General features: G+C 49.1%; 1 protein-coding gene across 1 annotated transcript; it reads left to right on the top strand.

Moving 5' to 3' along the window:
• Positions 1-9431: 9431 nt before the first annotated feature.
• JAM3 (junctional adhesion molecule 3) lies at positions 9432-14691 on the top strand. Its single transcript, XM_010139642.1, has 8 exons — positions 9432-9540; positions 10382-10495; positions 10824-10976; positions 11180-11382; positions 11735-11834; positions 12163-12292; positions 13444-13498; positions 14140-14691. The coding sequence occupies exons 1-8, from the start codon at positions 9432-9434 to the stop codon at positions 14173-14175; spliced, it is 900 nt and encodes a 299-aa protein (XP_010137944.1). The 3' UTR covers positions 14176-14691.
• Positions 14692-15403: the final 712 nt, after the last annotated feature.

Consider the following 15403-nt stretch of genomic DNA (forward strand, 5'->3'; position numbering starts at 1 on the left):
TGTGGGGAAGCTTTTTGAAGGTAGCTTTTGCCGCTGGGACAAGCTGTTGTGCAGCATCTGTGGGTTGTCCAGGTGACTGCTGTTCTTGGCCCCATTTGTTTAAGCATAGCTGGGGAGAAGGGCGAAGCCACACGGTGCCAGATCTCACCTCTCCTGGGGGCCTTCAGAGGTGCGCAGTGGAGCTCTGTCTGGCTCCCTTCTCCTGGAGCCAGCTGACAACTTCTGCAAGCAGGAGCTGAAAGCGGAGTGTTCCTGGGCTGGCCTGTCCCCTCCCTTCACGCCTGCCAACGCAGCGCTCGCCCACAGGTTTCAAGCAGAGCTGGAAACTTGGCACTGAGGCGAGGAGCAGAAAAGAGCCCAGCTTGCTCTTCTGTGTCTGGGTTGGCTTCTGTACTGCTGTGGGGAGTACAAATATGTTCCCAATCTGTTTGCTTCACTGACATGACTCCAAGACACACAGGCAACAGATACACTGACCAAGAAGGGGCCATTGTTAGAGGGACCTTCTTGACTGTGGCTCTGCTGTAAGCAGCCAGCTGCCGCTGCTCTCCAGCGCAGCCTGCGGCCTCAGCCGAGCCCTCTCACAGGATGCAGAGCGCCTGGTCCTCTCAGGACCCCCAGCTCTAACTGCACATCACACAGACAAGCCAGGGCTTTGTCCATCCATGTGCCCTGATCTGGCCCATCTCTGGCAGGCAGGTATTAAGTCAAGCTTTAGACAAAGAAGTTGGAAGCATTGCTTCCCTGTGAACCACCCCGGCTGAGGCACATCGCTGCGTGCACAGAGGTGGAGAGCCCGAGCACGCACATAGCTTGATCTGTGCTGGGGCTGAGCAGCCAGGAGCCGGGGCAGGGGAGTGGTGGGCTGATGGACAGGTTAGTGTCTTGGCTAAGGAAGAATAAGGGCCTCAAGAAAACCAGAGAAGAGGAAGGGAGTTACCTCATTTGTTTCCAGCAGCCAAGGCAGGCTTGTCCTCTGAGAGGTATTTCCTTAAAGTTTATCCAGTCCGATTTTAGTTGCAACTTTTATGAACAATAAAGGCTTCCATAGTTTCCCTTGGAGGAACTGGAATGAATCCAAACAGATTTTAGTGCTGAGAAGCAGATCCTGTTATTAATGTCAGCCTAATCATTTCTTTCTACCTCCTTCCCACCTCTTTTGCCATTCATACTCCCCAAAAGCCTGCAGGCGGTTATCCGGTCCTGTCCACCCTCTTCTTCAGCTGCTCCTGAAATCGCAGACCAGATTGCAGCCTCCCCTGGCTTTTAGGGTCTGTGGGAGCATTTCAAAAGCCTGCAGCAGGCTGGTGGGGGATCATCCCCCAAGCCCCAGGAGAGACCTGGCAGTGCGACCTGTAACCCCCAAGGCCAGTGGAGCAGAGCTCAGCTGAGCTGGGGACCCGCGGACGCTGCTGGGCTGCATCTCTCTGGGAAAAGGGCCTCTGACCAGGACTCAACTGGGAGCATTCAGCTGAGAAAATTCTCTGCTAAAAATAGCAGCAGGAGATGTTTAAGGAGAAAAACAAGTCAGGGTCTGGGAGAAGTTAGTTCCCAGATAATACAACGCCCCCAGGACAAGTAATCTTTTAACCCCTCCATGCCAAGGCTCCTCTCTGCTCTATCGAACAAGCTTGCCTTTAGTTAGGAGTCCCGGCTGAGACAAGCCAGAATAGAATGGGTTTTGTGCTCACTCTTTGCTTTGACATAGCGTTACTTTCCTCCCTCTTCTCCTGCTCATTTATGCCACATCTTCCTAATCATGCTCTGTGTCAAGCTTGTCATCTTTATCTGTCTGTGACTTGATGTGGGCTCCCTCTAATTCCTGATGTACTTCCTCGGAAAATAATCTCTATTGAACCCTGCAGGCCTCTGCAGGCTTGCAGCCTGTGCTCAGGCTGATGTTAACAAGGTGAGTCTTTTCAGATCTGTGCCCATGATTCAGGGCTGCCCCTGGAACAGCGTTCCCCCCACTCACATGTCTTCAGGCCTGCACATGGCTCATGCAGCTCCCTACTGAATGCTTTTCCCTTGTAGATCTGCATCCTTTGTTCTGACAGATTCACTGCAAAGCTTCAAAGCTGCCTTCCAGAAGACGGCCCCACCTCTCCAGTGTGGAATGACGGCAGTAGTTTCACATTTTCTTGGTCACACGCTCATAGGCAGATGTGAATGTTCCCTTGGTGCCTGCAGTCAGACTCTCGCAACGTTCATTTGTACATGTTTTGTGCAACACATTAGCTAGACAATCGTGTCTTATACCCGAGGCTAGAACTATACACGCATAAAAGACAAGAATGATACTGTAAAATTGGAAAAAATGTTCTTAAAAGAGAGCTGTTTTCAGCCTTGTCGTAAATGATTTCTCTGTGTGCTTGCTCACGCCCTCTCCTGTTCCCTTCTCTAGCCTACTCTGCTCTTGGCTCTGATGACTACTACCCTCTTCCCAGCTCCCATTTTCCACAGGAAGATGACATGGCTGGTCTCTGATAAGCAGAACTTCAGATCTCTGTTTTGCTGGTCAGGCCATAGGCTGGAGGAGAACGGAGGATCAAGAGATTAGAATCACAGACAGAGGAATAGAGGATTATAGGCTAAAACCCCGTGAGTCTCTGTATTGATGGTTGGGACACAGCCAGACACTAAGGAGTATTGCAAAGCTGGTGCTGATAGCATATCCGCTTATTTCCTGTGTCTGCATTTCAGGAGCTTTTCATATATGCGTCCTCATCAAAACCCAGGGTCAGGCAGGTACCGAGCATCCCAGCTCCCGGCGAAGTCATATACCTGCTGAGATCAAGTCTGTGCGCTGGCTGGCACTCAGCCTGGAAAACGTCACTTTGGCTTATGAGATTCTCAGCAATCCTTGAGTCAAATTCCCACACAAGACAAAAATAAAGGCACTTGCCCCCTTTCCCATTACAGTTCCTTCTGTCTCCTGATCCTGGCCATAGATACCTGCCACGTCTCGCTGACTTGACTCTGCCCTGGAGACTTCCCTTAGCATCTGTCTGCTGCCACGAGAGCCCTGCCGGGAGGAAGGGACAGGATGGGAGCAGACCATTGCCCCCTGCTCTTATCACAGTTATCCGCTGCTTCCCTCCCACTTTGCACTAATTTGGTATCAGCATCTGCCACTTTGGGGAGGAATGGGGCTTGCTGAAGTGAGAAGTAACGTAGGATGTGCCTATATGGCAGTTCTTGGGGCTGGCTGGGGAACAATGGAAGGCAAGTGGGAATAGGCAGGAAGGGCTGTTTTCAAATCTGCCTTGTGCAAATATTGCCGCTTCTCTTTGGTGCTCACCATCTTTCTTCCTGGCCTTTGCTTTTGCTGTTGTGAGGCACTCTCATCCGGCAAACAGATCCTAGAGTGGTGTATCCACTGCCGGCTGACAGCGTGTTCCTTACCCTTCCTGCAACTTCCCAGTCTCCAGCTTTTTCCTGCAGTGACTGGAACTGTACCTCCCTGAGAACAATCATGGGGAAGCACTGCCTGAGGGAACCTCAGCAGACATCCGGGGGCCCAGCCAGTTGTATTCCTTGGGGTTTCATGCCCTAAAGCAGGGCTGGGGATGAGCTGACCTCCTGAGATCCCCTCCTGTCCCATTTTCTGTGAATGCACTAGTTTTCCTGGTCCGTCTTGGCCGTGAGCCAGACCTGTTTGAAGATATAATTGTGCTGTCCATTTGTTAATGAAAATGGCAAGAGCTCAGTACGATGTGACTGTTCCAATGCATTCCTAGCCAAGTGATCTCTAATCGTTTCCTTGTTGCCTTATTTCTTTTCCGGCTTTTGCCAAAGACCTGGTGCAGATGCAATTAGGAGCTCTCCTGGCTGATGGCCTTCCCTCGGAGCCACGCAGCAAGCCCTGTGCTTTCCTCCTGGACAGCCAGCACAACATTGCAGGCCCAGAGCATCTGCGTGAGGGGCTTGACCTCAGAGGCCAGTAGCCCCGCGAAATAAATGATCTGCGCAGGACTTAATGCCCTGTTTAGAGGTATCTGATGCACTGCAGAGGCTTCGTGCCCTATTCGCTGTTGCTTACCCAAGGAAAATGAGACTTCCAGTTCAGCTTCGGGTTTCTTTCATGGAAAGGGAGAAGCAATTCAAGAGTGCAAGAGCAGGTGATAACAGCCTCTTCTGCGCACAGCTTTCCTATTCATGTTTCCTTTCTGTTCCCTCCCCGCTGCCCTTCATCCCAGATTTTGAGGGGCAAACTCTAACTCTTTCTGTCTCTTCTTTGAGCTGAAGATGGCTCAAAATATATTACAGAAGGAGATGCAATCTGACGTGCTGGAAGCTCTCTAGCCGTTGCTGCTTCCATCTTAATCTCTGTCAAGTATTTGGTATTAGTCATCCACCCAAGTATTGCTTCCTGCCCCTCTTGCACGTACATCCAGTCTTTTCCAGGAGAAGAGCCAGAAACCAGGGTATGAGCTTGGAAAACAGGAGAGCTAGGACCAGCTCATGCTCAGATTAAGAGGTTGGGCGAGGCACGTTCAGCCACATCTGCAAAGCATTAAACGCCCATCTTCCCCTCCATGTCAGCAGCACCTAGAAACCTCTGCAGAGCTGCCTCTTCGTCTCTCGAGCCATGTCCATTCTGATGGGTGAAAGGCTGATTCAGTAAAACAGCCTAAGTGTGCCAGGCCCCTCGACCTGGAAGCTTTCTCCCCAGGTTGTCAGCCATCGGCTCAGCTCTGGCTCTCCTAACCATCTGTGCGCCCTTAGGGAGAGCAGAGCATGAGAACTTGCTGGTGGACTAGGTCCAAGATCGGCATGTCCAGCCCAGAGCTCAGGCTTATGCTAAGTTCGTGAGTAAGCTTGACTGAACTCTTCCTGTTCAGGCAGCTCGGGAGCATGGCTCATGATGCCATGGCTTGTAGGACGAAGGATTTGCAAAGTGGGTGTGTGCAGATCTGATCTTGAGAGCAGGCTGTCTCCTTTTTGTGAAGGTGCAGATATATCTCATCTATAACATGCTGCAATGCCACAAGCCAACGGCAACCAAAGATTGTGCAATTCTTACCTGCAGAAGCCCTTGTCAGATGGCTATTTGAGGCAGTGTGTCTGCAGCTGCATCCCAGCATGACAAAATCAAACTTTGGGAAACCACCAGAAAGCACTGTGTGGTCTTCACCAGGCAACACCTGCGCCTCCCTCCTGCATGGGAGAGAGGAGGAACGTTTGTCTGCAAAAGGAGGCTGCTTTGCAAGAGAGGCTTTTGTCTTAAGAGGGCTCCACGTGTCTGTGATATCAACCTGTTTCACGGCTGAGTGTGGGTGTACAGGCTGTGCGTATACCACTGGCTTTGCTCTCTGATTAGGAGGCAGAACAGTAAATCCTCCTGACCAAAAGGGGGGAAAAAAAAGGAATAAAAAGGAAGGAAAAAAGACTGTGTGCATGGCTTGGATGCTAATGGGCCTTCTCTGCAGCAAATGCAGTCAGGTCTTTAAGGTGCCGGGATAAATCAGGAGATTTAAATCAGAAGATCTAAATAGGTTAAGATTTTGTTCCAGAGATGTATGTACTCCGCAGACAGACATCTCCTTGCCGTAGCAGGAGGAGAGCAGATTAAGAGCAAAATCTGAGATTCTTACGTCTTCAGATGAACGCAAATACTCGATGGTCTTCCAGAAAACTTTGCCCTGTGGGGTCCTGGTCCTGCTGAGAGCACCAGAGACTTGCTTAGCATCAGCGTTTTAGAAGAAACGAGTGCCATCAGCCAGCTACCTCAGAGAAGAGAAAAGCAAAAGCCAGAACCATGTGGAATGCCTAACACTGCTCTGTAGTGTTGCATTTGCCTTCTCTAGGTTAATGATGCGTCACGTTCCCTGCCCAGGCGGGCACATCTCCTCTGTTTGTAGGTGTCTATCAGAGAGCTGGCACCCTTTTAACTGAGCAGTACAGCCATGCATCTAAAATAAGTCATGCTGGTTTATGATAGCTGGTAAAAATAAAGTCCTACTAGCACAAGCAGCTATAACGGCACCGAGGATTTACGACTGAGTGGGTTTTTTCCAGGGTGGGCTGGCCACGGTCTGGTGATGGCCTTTTTATAACTGTTATCAGCTCCCACACAGACCAGGTCCATCTGTTACTTAATTTGAACGGAGACACTCCTTTTGTTTGCTAATCTCTAGCTGCACATCTACATTGTTCTCTTGCAGGGCAGCCCACCCCTGAGTCAGGCTTGGCCTGCGGACCTGGGGGAAAACCGGAATAGGAGAAAGGTGCATGGCTCGCTCTGGTCACTTGGCCAGCATGGCCCCCCAGCCTGCTCCCTCCGATCATCCTGAAGGGGCTTTTAACCTGCAGCTCGGATGCCAGAGCAAGCATACGGTCTGCCCCTTGGACTGGAGGCCAGGGCTGAAAGTCAAGATGTTTTGCACCCTTTGTATCACAAGTATATTTAAGTCCCTTAAGCTATTTCCAAAACCCCAGCCAAAGGACAGTTGAACAGAAACCCCCAAACTTACCAGAGCAGGTCAGGCATTCTCTGGTATCTCGCTCCTGGGCCATGCCATGTTGCCTGTCCTGCACCACCTTGTCCATGCTGGCACAAGCTGCACGGTGGAGTCGCAGTGAGCTGCACTGGGGTTAGAGAGGAGGGAGGATTAAGCACGGAGAGACAAAAGGATGGGTATTTTGAGATGCAGACAGTCAGACATTTCTCAGAGTTAGGGCTTACGGTGATTTTCTCCCAATAAGCTGAAGGCAGAAACCTGGCCTCCCTTTCCCTTGTCTTGCCCAGTCCAACACAGGGAGGCTTCCTCTGCCCTTCCCCTGGCGGTTTCTCACACATTTAACAGCTGGCTTCCTCCCTGCCACAAACACACAACACTTCCAAGGCAGGGACAGTCCTGGGGTCAGCTGGGCTGCCCTCAACAGCAGTGCTCAGCTCCTGCCTGCTGCCCTGATCAGCCTGGCTGCGCTGTCCTCCTCACCGTTCCTGTCACTGCAGAGCTTGCAGCGCTGAGGAGGGATGCTCTAGGGAGCAGCTCCAGATGGGATGGGCAGCCATCAATGTGCTGACATGCAGAGGCTTCGGCTAATGTGTTTCTAACACCTAACAACACATCACTCCCGCTCAGCAGCACTCCTGCTGCACGGAGTAACCATCCAGAAAGCGAAGACGCTCCACAAGGCGCGTGGTTTACAGCAGCATTCACACATGGAGTAGATGCATTTTGAATTGCAAATCAAACAACGGCTTAGTGATGACGGACACCTCAAGCAAGGCATATTTTTGTTGCTTTAGTGGGCAGGTGTTTAAATACAGCTGCATGTTCTTGTACTGCTTGTGCCTGACAGTGCGTTAGCTAAAATTACCGTATCAGATAACTGCAGTATCGGCAAAGAAGCACTGGACGATACTGCAGCTTAGACTGCTGGCAGCAACTGATTTCCTGGCCACCCTTCTACTTCAGGAATACTTCACCACCTCTTCAAATTTCTGCCTAGAGTTTTCAAACAGAGAAGAGATTGGGATGGAAGGAGATGGAAGGTCAGGCTTTACTTTAAACTAGTACAGAGAGGAGATTTAACACAGTACATAGTTGTCTACAAAGCTGCTATTTTTTTTCTGAATCAGTGTACCATTTAAAAATGATTCAGATAACATGAGTCACAGTAACAAGCATGGGCTGCATCTCTTTAGCTAAAAGAAGTGCCATAAGAATATGCTATAGACTTCACTGCCTTGTCCTGGATTCTATTTGGAGAACTGGTGGCATTTGGGATTCAGCCATATGTCTGGCTGAGTCTACAGCCCATACAGCTCTAGTGGGTACTGGGAGCTGTAGCACATACAGATCTGGTAGGTGCGTCTGTGGTGGCATGCATGCTGCTCTGGGAAGGACTGCGTGTCTGTGCCTGCTGTTCTCCAGCTCCTGGGCGCTGAGGCCTTCGGAGGGAGATTTACATAACACTGAACCTTTGCTGCTTATTTGCACTGGGTTGAAAGCCGCCCAAAGGAACATCTTTGGAACACTCCTTTTAAAAGGTGGCATTGGCCACTAATGATGACTAAACATGTGAGACAAAGCAGCCCATAAGTGTGGTCACCAAAGAGACATCACTTGCCAGCAGCAGGGAAGGGTGACATGGCACAGCTGCCCTGGCCCCTTGAACAGGAACGTGCTCACAGCTGGGAAGCGCTGGCTGGTGCAGACTCCTCCAGCCCCAGGGAGGCTGGTGGACGAGGGATGCCCCAAAGTAACACAGGAAGAGCTGGAAAGGTGATGTGCTCCTGCTCCACAATCTGTATGGTCACTTGAGGTCACTTGTGTGACCACACAATCTGTATGGTCACTTGGGGTTAGTTTGCTCCCTTCATAGCTGCAGCCTTCTTGTAGTTCGGAACATGCTACTTGCAGTATTCTTCTGTGGCCCAGGGAAGAATAAACCTGTCTTAGCAGTGATTTAGCAGCCACATTGATCTCTGCCCACAGTCAATACATGTAATAATGTCAGAACCTCTCACACAGTCTCCGAAGACCCAGCTTCTGTCTAAAATTTGATGACATCCTGCTTTCTGCCTGAGGGATAGACCTAAATCTCTTGTGTTTAGTGGCGGGGGGGGGGGGGGGGCGGGGCAAACATTTCGTGAAGTCAGAACCTCTCACACAGTCTCCGAGGACTCAGCTTCTGTCTAAAATTTGATGACATCCTGCTTTCTGCCTGAGGGATAGACCTAAATCTCTTGTGTTTAGTGGCGGGGGGGGAAAGCCTGCTGTGAACAATTTCCGAGAAGCAAGATGGGGCCAGAGCGTGATGGAGTCCCGCTGTCCTGGGGTGAACACTGCTAGAGTCATAACTCCTTCAGACTAGCACTATGTTGTGGTGCTACTATCTCCACCTTCAGCTGAACTTGCAGCTACAGGAGCTGTACTTCAGGACTGTTACCATGCTGTCTACTTGACAGAACACGATTGTTCTGAAACAAGAACTTGAGTAAGTGAGGACACATAACAACAGCCAAACCGGTACATCATGTTTCCTTTAAGGAATGAGGAACCCTTTCCCTCCCTGCCTTTCTCTAGCTTTCCCAAAAGGAAGATTTCTAGATAGTACAGACCAGGTAGACTTGAGGCTGGGCATCTTCCTGTCTTTTCCTGATCACCTCATTAATTCGCAAAGTAAGACATTCTCTCTTGCACTGTCGGAGTCACGGTCCCTTCAGCGTGTAGATAAGCATAAGGCACAAGGAAATGGCTTGTGCTGGCACTGGTTTTGTGTCATTATGTTAATCCTCCTCTTTAATTGCCACAACTAACAATTACATTTTCCTGTATTTACACCACAACTCCTGAAGGAACGCAGGCCTGCTGGAGCGGCGTGAGTCGCTAGGAATAGGTTTTATCCAGGGAAGCTGGTCCTGCAGCTGGCTGGAAGATTTCTCAGCAGGCTCTGTGTTTCTAGCTGGGTGACTTATGAGCTGGGCTATTTCTTCTTACCTTCTGTTTGTTTTTCCAGGCTGCAGACTGTTGGCTGTGGAACTGACATCCAGCAACACCAAGCCGGTGGTGCAGGAATTCCAGAGTGAGTGCCTGGCGCGCTGGCTGCCCTGCCCTCTGCCTGGGGATTTGCATCAGCCCAAATTATTGGCGAAAATTCTGCTTGCGGCTCATGGTATCTGGTTTCTTGGGGAGGCAGGACTACCGAGAGCCGGAGATTCGGAAAAGTGCTTAAGAATATCTCCCTGATTAGGAAAGCACTTGACTGAAATGGTTTATTGAAGGCCCCTGCAAGCCGTTGGCATTGCAAAGCGTCTGCCTAAGTGCTTTTTTGAACGGGATCCCAAAAGGAGCAAAGGCGGTCGCTTTGTAATTAATATACTGAAAAGGGGGCCGGGAAATTTCTATTTTATCTTGGCCCTGCTACAGACGCGCAATGTGATACTGGGTGAGCCGCCTCGCAGCGCTTCTGTGGGGGAGATGGAGATGACAGTGCCCGCTTCACAGGGAAGTGGGTTTGCTGACTTTATCCCCAGGCATCGCGGCCCTGAGTACATCACCAGACACCACCCAGGGAGATTCTGCTTCCCTGGCTCACACTGTAGGCTCTGATTAGCAGCAAGGCAGTGCCGTGGACTCGCCCTGCCATAAGGTCTTGTGTGTCGTAAGTTCGAGCCTGTCGAGAACAGCGTGTTCGTTCCTCTCCATAGTTGATATCTGTTCGGCTATTATTTTTACTGGCCAAAATCCATCTTCCCCAATAGCTCCTGGAACCCAGCAGTGTTTCTGTTTTTGAGGCAGATGAAAGAGAAGGCTTTGCTTTGTGGGCAGCATCTCCTAATAAAACACTGTGCAAGACTGTGTAAAGCAGAGCAAAAGTACAGCTGCTTCCTCTTCATCTGTGTTTCCTTTATTTCTCTTGCTAGGTGTGGAGCTGTCCTGCATCATTAAATCCACCGTAACGCCAGATCCCAGAATCGAGTGGAAGAAAATCCGAGATGGCGAAACCTCTTACGTATTTTTTGACAATAAAATGCAGGGTATGAAGATTCATTATTCTTAGACTTCCAGAAGAGCCTCAGAAACAATACAACTGAGAACAAACAAGTCTGTAAAAGGCAGGGCCTCTGGAAGTAAAATTTTGTCACAGTTTTTGAGATTTGGAGTGGTGCTTTTACATTGCTAGTACCATTGGTGTCCTTCGTGGTCACTGGTGAAAAGGAACGCTCTTCATTTTCAGGCATCAAGATCCTTTTAGGTGGTTCTCTTGACTCCAGAAGGAGTCCCAGATCAAACACTTAATTCAGATGCCTAAAATTAGTCTGTGTGACTACCTGGAAAATTTCCTCTCTCTTCCCTCTGTCTTAGGAGACTTCGCGACTCGTGCAGAAATTCTGAGCCGGACATCGCTGGTGATTAAAAACACCACCCGGATGGACACTGCCACGTACCGCTGCGAAGTGGCAGCCCCTTCTGATACTAAAACCATAGACGAGATAAACATCCAGCTCACGGTCCAAGGTATGACTTAAGGCCAGACACCTCTGCCGGCACCACCTGCTAAGAGGAGAGGCTCTGGATCTCTCCAGAGTCGAAACTCTGGAAGCTCTTGAACACCAGCGGAAATAGTGGGCAGTTTTGATGCCTTTGTCTTAGCAAGAGCATTGGAAATGGTTCAGTTCTGCTCCGCAGCGCCCTTCACATGGTTTGTGTCTTTCCCACAGTGAAACCGATGACTCCCAGATGCACTGTGCCTAAAGCTGTGCCTGTTGGCAAGACGGCCTCTCTTCACTGCCACGAGAGTGAGGGTTACCCAAAGTCCACTTACAGCTGGTACCGCAACAGCGAACCTTTATCACCAGACACGAAAACGAATGCCAGATTCCAGAATTCCTCCTACACCCTGAACCCCACCACAGGCACTCTGGTAATGCCCTCCCATTACAGACATGATCAAGACTCGTTCTGCTGGACAGGTTATTTTCAAGGTTGCTTGTAAAAAGGAAGAGGCCATTGCATAGCTTTCACGGGAGGGATAATTTGGAGCAGGTTAGGAGTTGTAGGACCTAGGTGAGTTGGGAAAGGGAAGATTAACGATGGAAGAAGATCCCAGCTATTGCCTTTTGATCACTGCTGATACTACCTGCCTTTTTAGACGGAGGGAAGGAAGATGTCTCACGGCTCACCGTGAAGCCTGGGGGAGCTGCTTCTACATGCTTATACCTTCGCAGTACCTTCTATTTCTCATGTCCTACTCCCCTCCCTTTTCTCCTCACCAGGTTTTCCACGCTGTGCACAAAGGCGACACAGGCCGTTACTCCTGCATAGCAACAAACGATGCTGGCTTTGCCAAGTGTGAGGAGCAGGAGATGGAAGTCTGTGAGTGGCTCGACATACTTTTCATCAATGCTTATTAATATATCCCCATAAATAAAGTGTCATCACCATAGGGAAGAAGAGGGGCATCCTAGAGCATTAAGTCTTTCCTGCTCTTTCACAGCCCCAAACTCAGGATGACAAAAAAAAATCTCAAAACACCGTTCAGATGTATGCACAGTTTTAGTCTTGGAATCAGGGACTCAATAGTTCCCTATGAATTCCCGAGCTTTGCTTACAATAATTGAGAGATGTCATTTTAGTGTATGTAAAGCTAGAACATTCCTACCGCCTTAGAGAAATCCTGGATGGTGGCTTCTGTCTTTGCCAGATGACCTCAACATTGGTGGGATAATCGGTGGAGTCCTGGTGGTCCTAGCAGTTCTGGTGCTCACCACTCTTGGTATCTGCTGTGCCTACAGAAGGGGTTACTTTGCAAACAGCAAAGAGAGTGGAGAAAGGTAAGTTGGGATGCAAAGGGTTCTTCACAAGTCCCTGCGCCCACATCTAGCATGAAGTATCTGACGGGCATCAGAAATTGATGCCTAAAATGTATTTCAGTGCCTGACTCGGACCTATTTCTTCCTGGTTCCCTACCAAAGACCACAGGCCAGCCCAGTTCTTGAGGCATCCCCTTTACTGCCCATGGGAGCATTCTGGTGTGGCTTCTCTTGGGCTTGCTGCCAGACCAGACGCAGCAGCGATGTGCTCTAATCGCCTCATACTTGGCACAGGAAATGCCTACAGGTGTCTGTCCAGTAGGTTATGGGGCTGCATTTTAATGAACAGAGCTCACTGCACAAATAGCTTAAAGCATCAGGACATACATCGAAAATGTATGCAGCAGAGTAGGATCTCTACAGGAAATCTCACTAGTTGTGAGAACCTAAATTTGGGATTAAAACCAGCCATTTAGAATGCACATTAAAACATTAAAAACAACAGCATTAGCATCAGAAACAAGCCCTGATGTGCTTACGGAATCTGTAGAAGAGATAATATATGTAAAACCAAGACTCTCACTGGATAGATTTGTTCCATGTTAAATGTTGCTTTTCAGTAGAAATCCTGTCCTTTTTTGTTTGGTTTGGTTTGGTTTTGAGAAAAAGCTCCAAATACGCTATTTAAATGCAGCTGAGGGTTGGCATACACTGGACTTGACAGTGGTATATAAATTCTAATTCCTGTAGGACTGCGAACACGCGGTGCTTCCTTAGAACCAAGGAAAATGCTGAAGGCATCTGGCAGCGAAGGTTTGCAATGAACTTTATAATTGCCAGAGGAAACAATGCAGGAGGCACAGAGAAAGGGAGTGCCCAGGGACCAGGGCAGGAGAGCCCAGAAAAGAACCAGTTAATCTTTTTGCAGAGTTAGTCCTGTGGAAACACACAGGCACCTTTTTACCTTGTGCTGCAGGAGAATTTTTTAGGAAAGCTCCCAGTCACGACAAACGATGGAATAAGCCCAGATCTACCATTGAGCACAGAGCTGGGCTTCTCTGCCGCCTTCTTCATTCGGCTGCTCTTCCTCATTTTTGTCTTTCTCAGCAGCCCCCCTCCACAATCCTGCAGTCTCCTTGTCCCAGAAATGAGAATCTTTTCCTTTCTTTCAGCTACAAGACTCCAGCAAAACCCGATGGTGTTAACTATATCCGGACAGATGATGAGGTAACAAATGATTTGCATTTAACGTCTCTGTTTAGGAGAGGAAGAGGGTGGGCAGAGGACTACGAGCTTTTTTCGGGCCTGCAGACTTTCTTAGAGTGGGCACCTCGCAGAAGCAAGGATGCAGAACAGAGAGAAAACAGAAGGGTGAAGGCTGAGTCATTTCCTTAGATACGATGAACAGTTTAAGTTGTCTTAAGTGACTGATGCCAAGAGCTATCAAATGCAGCTCTGCTCTGTCTCTGTTATCTTACGGCTTGACCCCCTTAGGATGAGTTTCATTGGATTAAGTGGGCAGGCTGGAATGCTTTTACAAGAGAATTTGCATTTTGGGATTTGAGTAGATCATTAAGCTGAAGATCAGAAAAGCCTCACCCTATTAGCAGAGATACTGAAGAGGGAATGAGAAAGTCCCCTGCCATGCCTTGGGATGTGAGGGACCATAGCAGAAGGGGTACCTGGCCAGTACAGCTGGTGTCACCCTCTCCTCACCAGCTGGAAGTGGGCGTTACCTAGACAGAAAGGTAGAAGTTACACAGATCGATCTACCTTCCACGGGCTCGGTGCCATTGGGGGCAGCAGGAACAAAGAGGTGCTTGGAAAGCCGCTAGATCCTTCCTACTTCCAGAACTGTTTCCTTGCAGGGTGACTTCAGACACAAGTCTTCATTTGTCATATAAGACGCCAAAAGAATATTGCAAACCAGCAAAAGCAAGTGTGAAAATACCTCCTCCAGGAACTCAAAGCAAGAGCAAAAGATGAATTAAGTGCGCTTGGAAGAGTTTGGAACGCACGAGAACTTGATAGCTAGCTATCTGTATACCTTTTTTTCTTTGCCAAAGTTTAAAGTAACTCCTCACTGCCCAACTTGCATCTCCCCTGCCTCCGGAGGTACCAGCAGGATCACCTAAACCTATCCTTGGACTAAGGAAGCGGTTTAATACTTCCCAAGAGACTGGGCTGTGGAAGTTGGTGGAATTGCCTTCTCTTTGTGCTGCAGGGACACAGCCACCACGTGCAAACCAACCAGGGGAACAGCGTTAGGGAAACATGTAGTAGACGTTACTAGTACATATTACTAGTAGGTAAAAAAAGGTGCTGATACGGCAATAGATGGACTTCAAAGAATAAGATTTCTTCACGCAAAGGGGAGCCCTCCTCCCAGCAGCTTGTTGCCCAGAGCTGGCTGGTGACTTTGACACGTTTGACTGCTCGGGTGCGAACGGCGTGTCTGGCCAGCCGACAGTGACAGATGCCCACACAGCAAACACGACTAATGTCCTCAGCCCTCTGTAAACTCTGAACCCTCGCTGCTCTGTTTAACGTGAGACACGGGCAGCGCCAGGCCAGAGGGATCGCTTCTGTTGCCCGCTTTACAGACAGCCCCCTGCTCGCAGGTAACCCCTCATTCTAATCGCACACAGCAGGCTCGCCTCTTGCCTCTTGTGGTGCTTCAAAGAGGCTTAGAGCGGAGGCGGAGAACTCAGTGCTAAGACATCCCCTTCAGGAAAATTAAAGCCAAATACTTTCATGGGCCAAGATTGCCATAAAAGGTACTGAGATATCTTCAAGCTTTTTTACCTTCTCCATTTGTTTTGTAAAATCCCACATTCTAAAGTTTTTGCAAAGATATATTTTGATTACTTCAGAAAAGGTAACGTTTCTATTTAAAGTGTAAATACGTGATGCCAGCAGTGTTTAAGAAATGTAGCTATTTTTTTACTTTTTCAGCTACAGAGAGGAGCTCCAGTGTGGCTGTAGTACGGCACTGTCAGAGCATATCAGTATTATTGCAGAGTGTAATAGAAAACTGCAGTGGAACAGCACCTCTTTCCTCTTAAGCTTCGGCAATTTCCTTGTCACAAGGTCTTACCAGACACGGAACAGAGTCACTCAGGGATAGTTTTT

The sequence above is a fragment of the Buceros rhinoceros genome, unplaced genomic scaffold, assembly GCF_000710305.1.
Source record: "Buceros rhinoceros silvestris isolate BGI_N320 unplaced genomic scaffold, ASM71030v1 scaffold4147, whole genome shotgun sequence".
Lineage (NCBI taxonomy): Eukaryota > Metazoa > Chordata > Aves > Bucerotiformes > Bucerotidae > Buceros > Buceros rhinoceros.

Excerpts from the sequence above, each read along its gene's own strand:
- JAM3 (XM_010139642.1), top strand. The coding sequence starts at position 9,432 with ATGAGCTGGGCTATTTCTTCTTACCTTCTGTTTGTTTTTCCAGGCTGC. Across the intron at positions 9,541-10,381 it reads GGTGGTGCAGGAATTCCAGA|GTGTGGAGCTGTCCTGCATC; the intron begins GTGAGTGCCTGG and ends TTCTCTTGCTAG. Across the intron at positions 10,496-10,823 it reads TTTTGACAATAAAATGCAGG|GAGACTTCGCGACTCGTGCA; the intron begins GTATGAAGATTC and ends CCTCTGTCTTAG.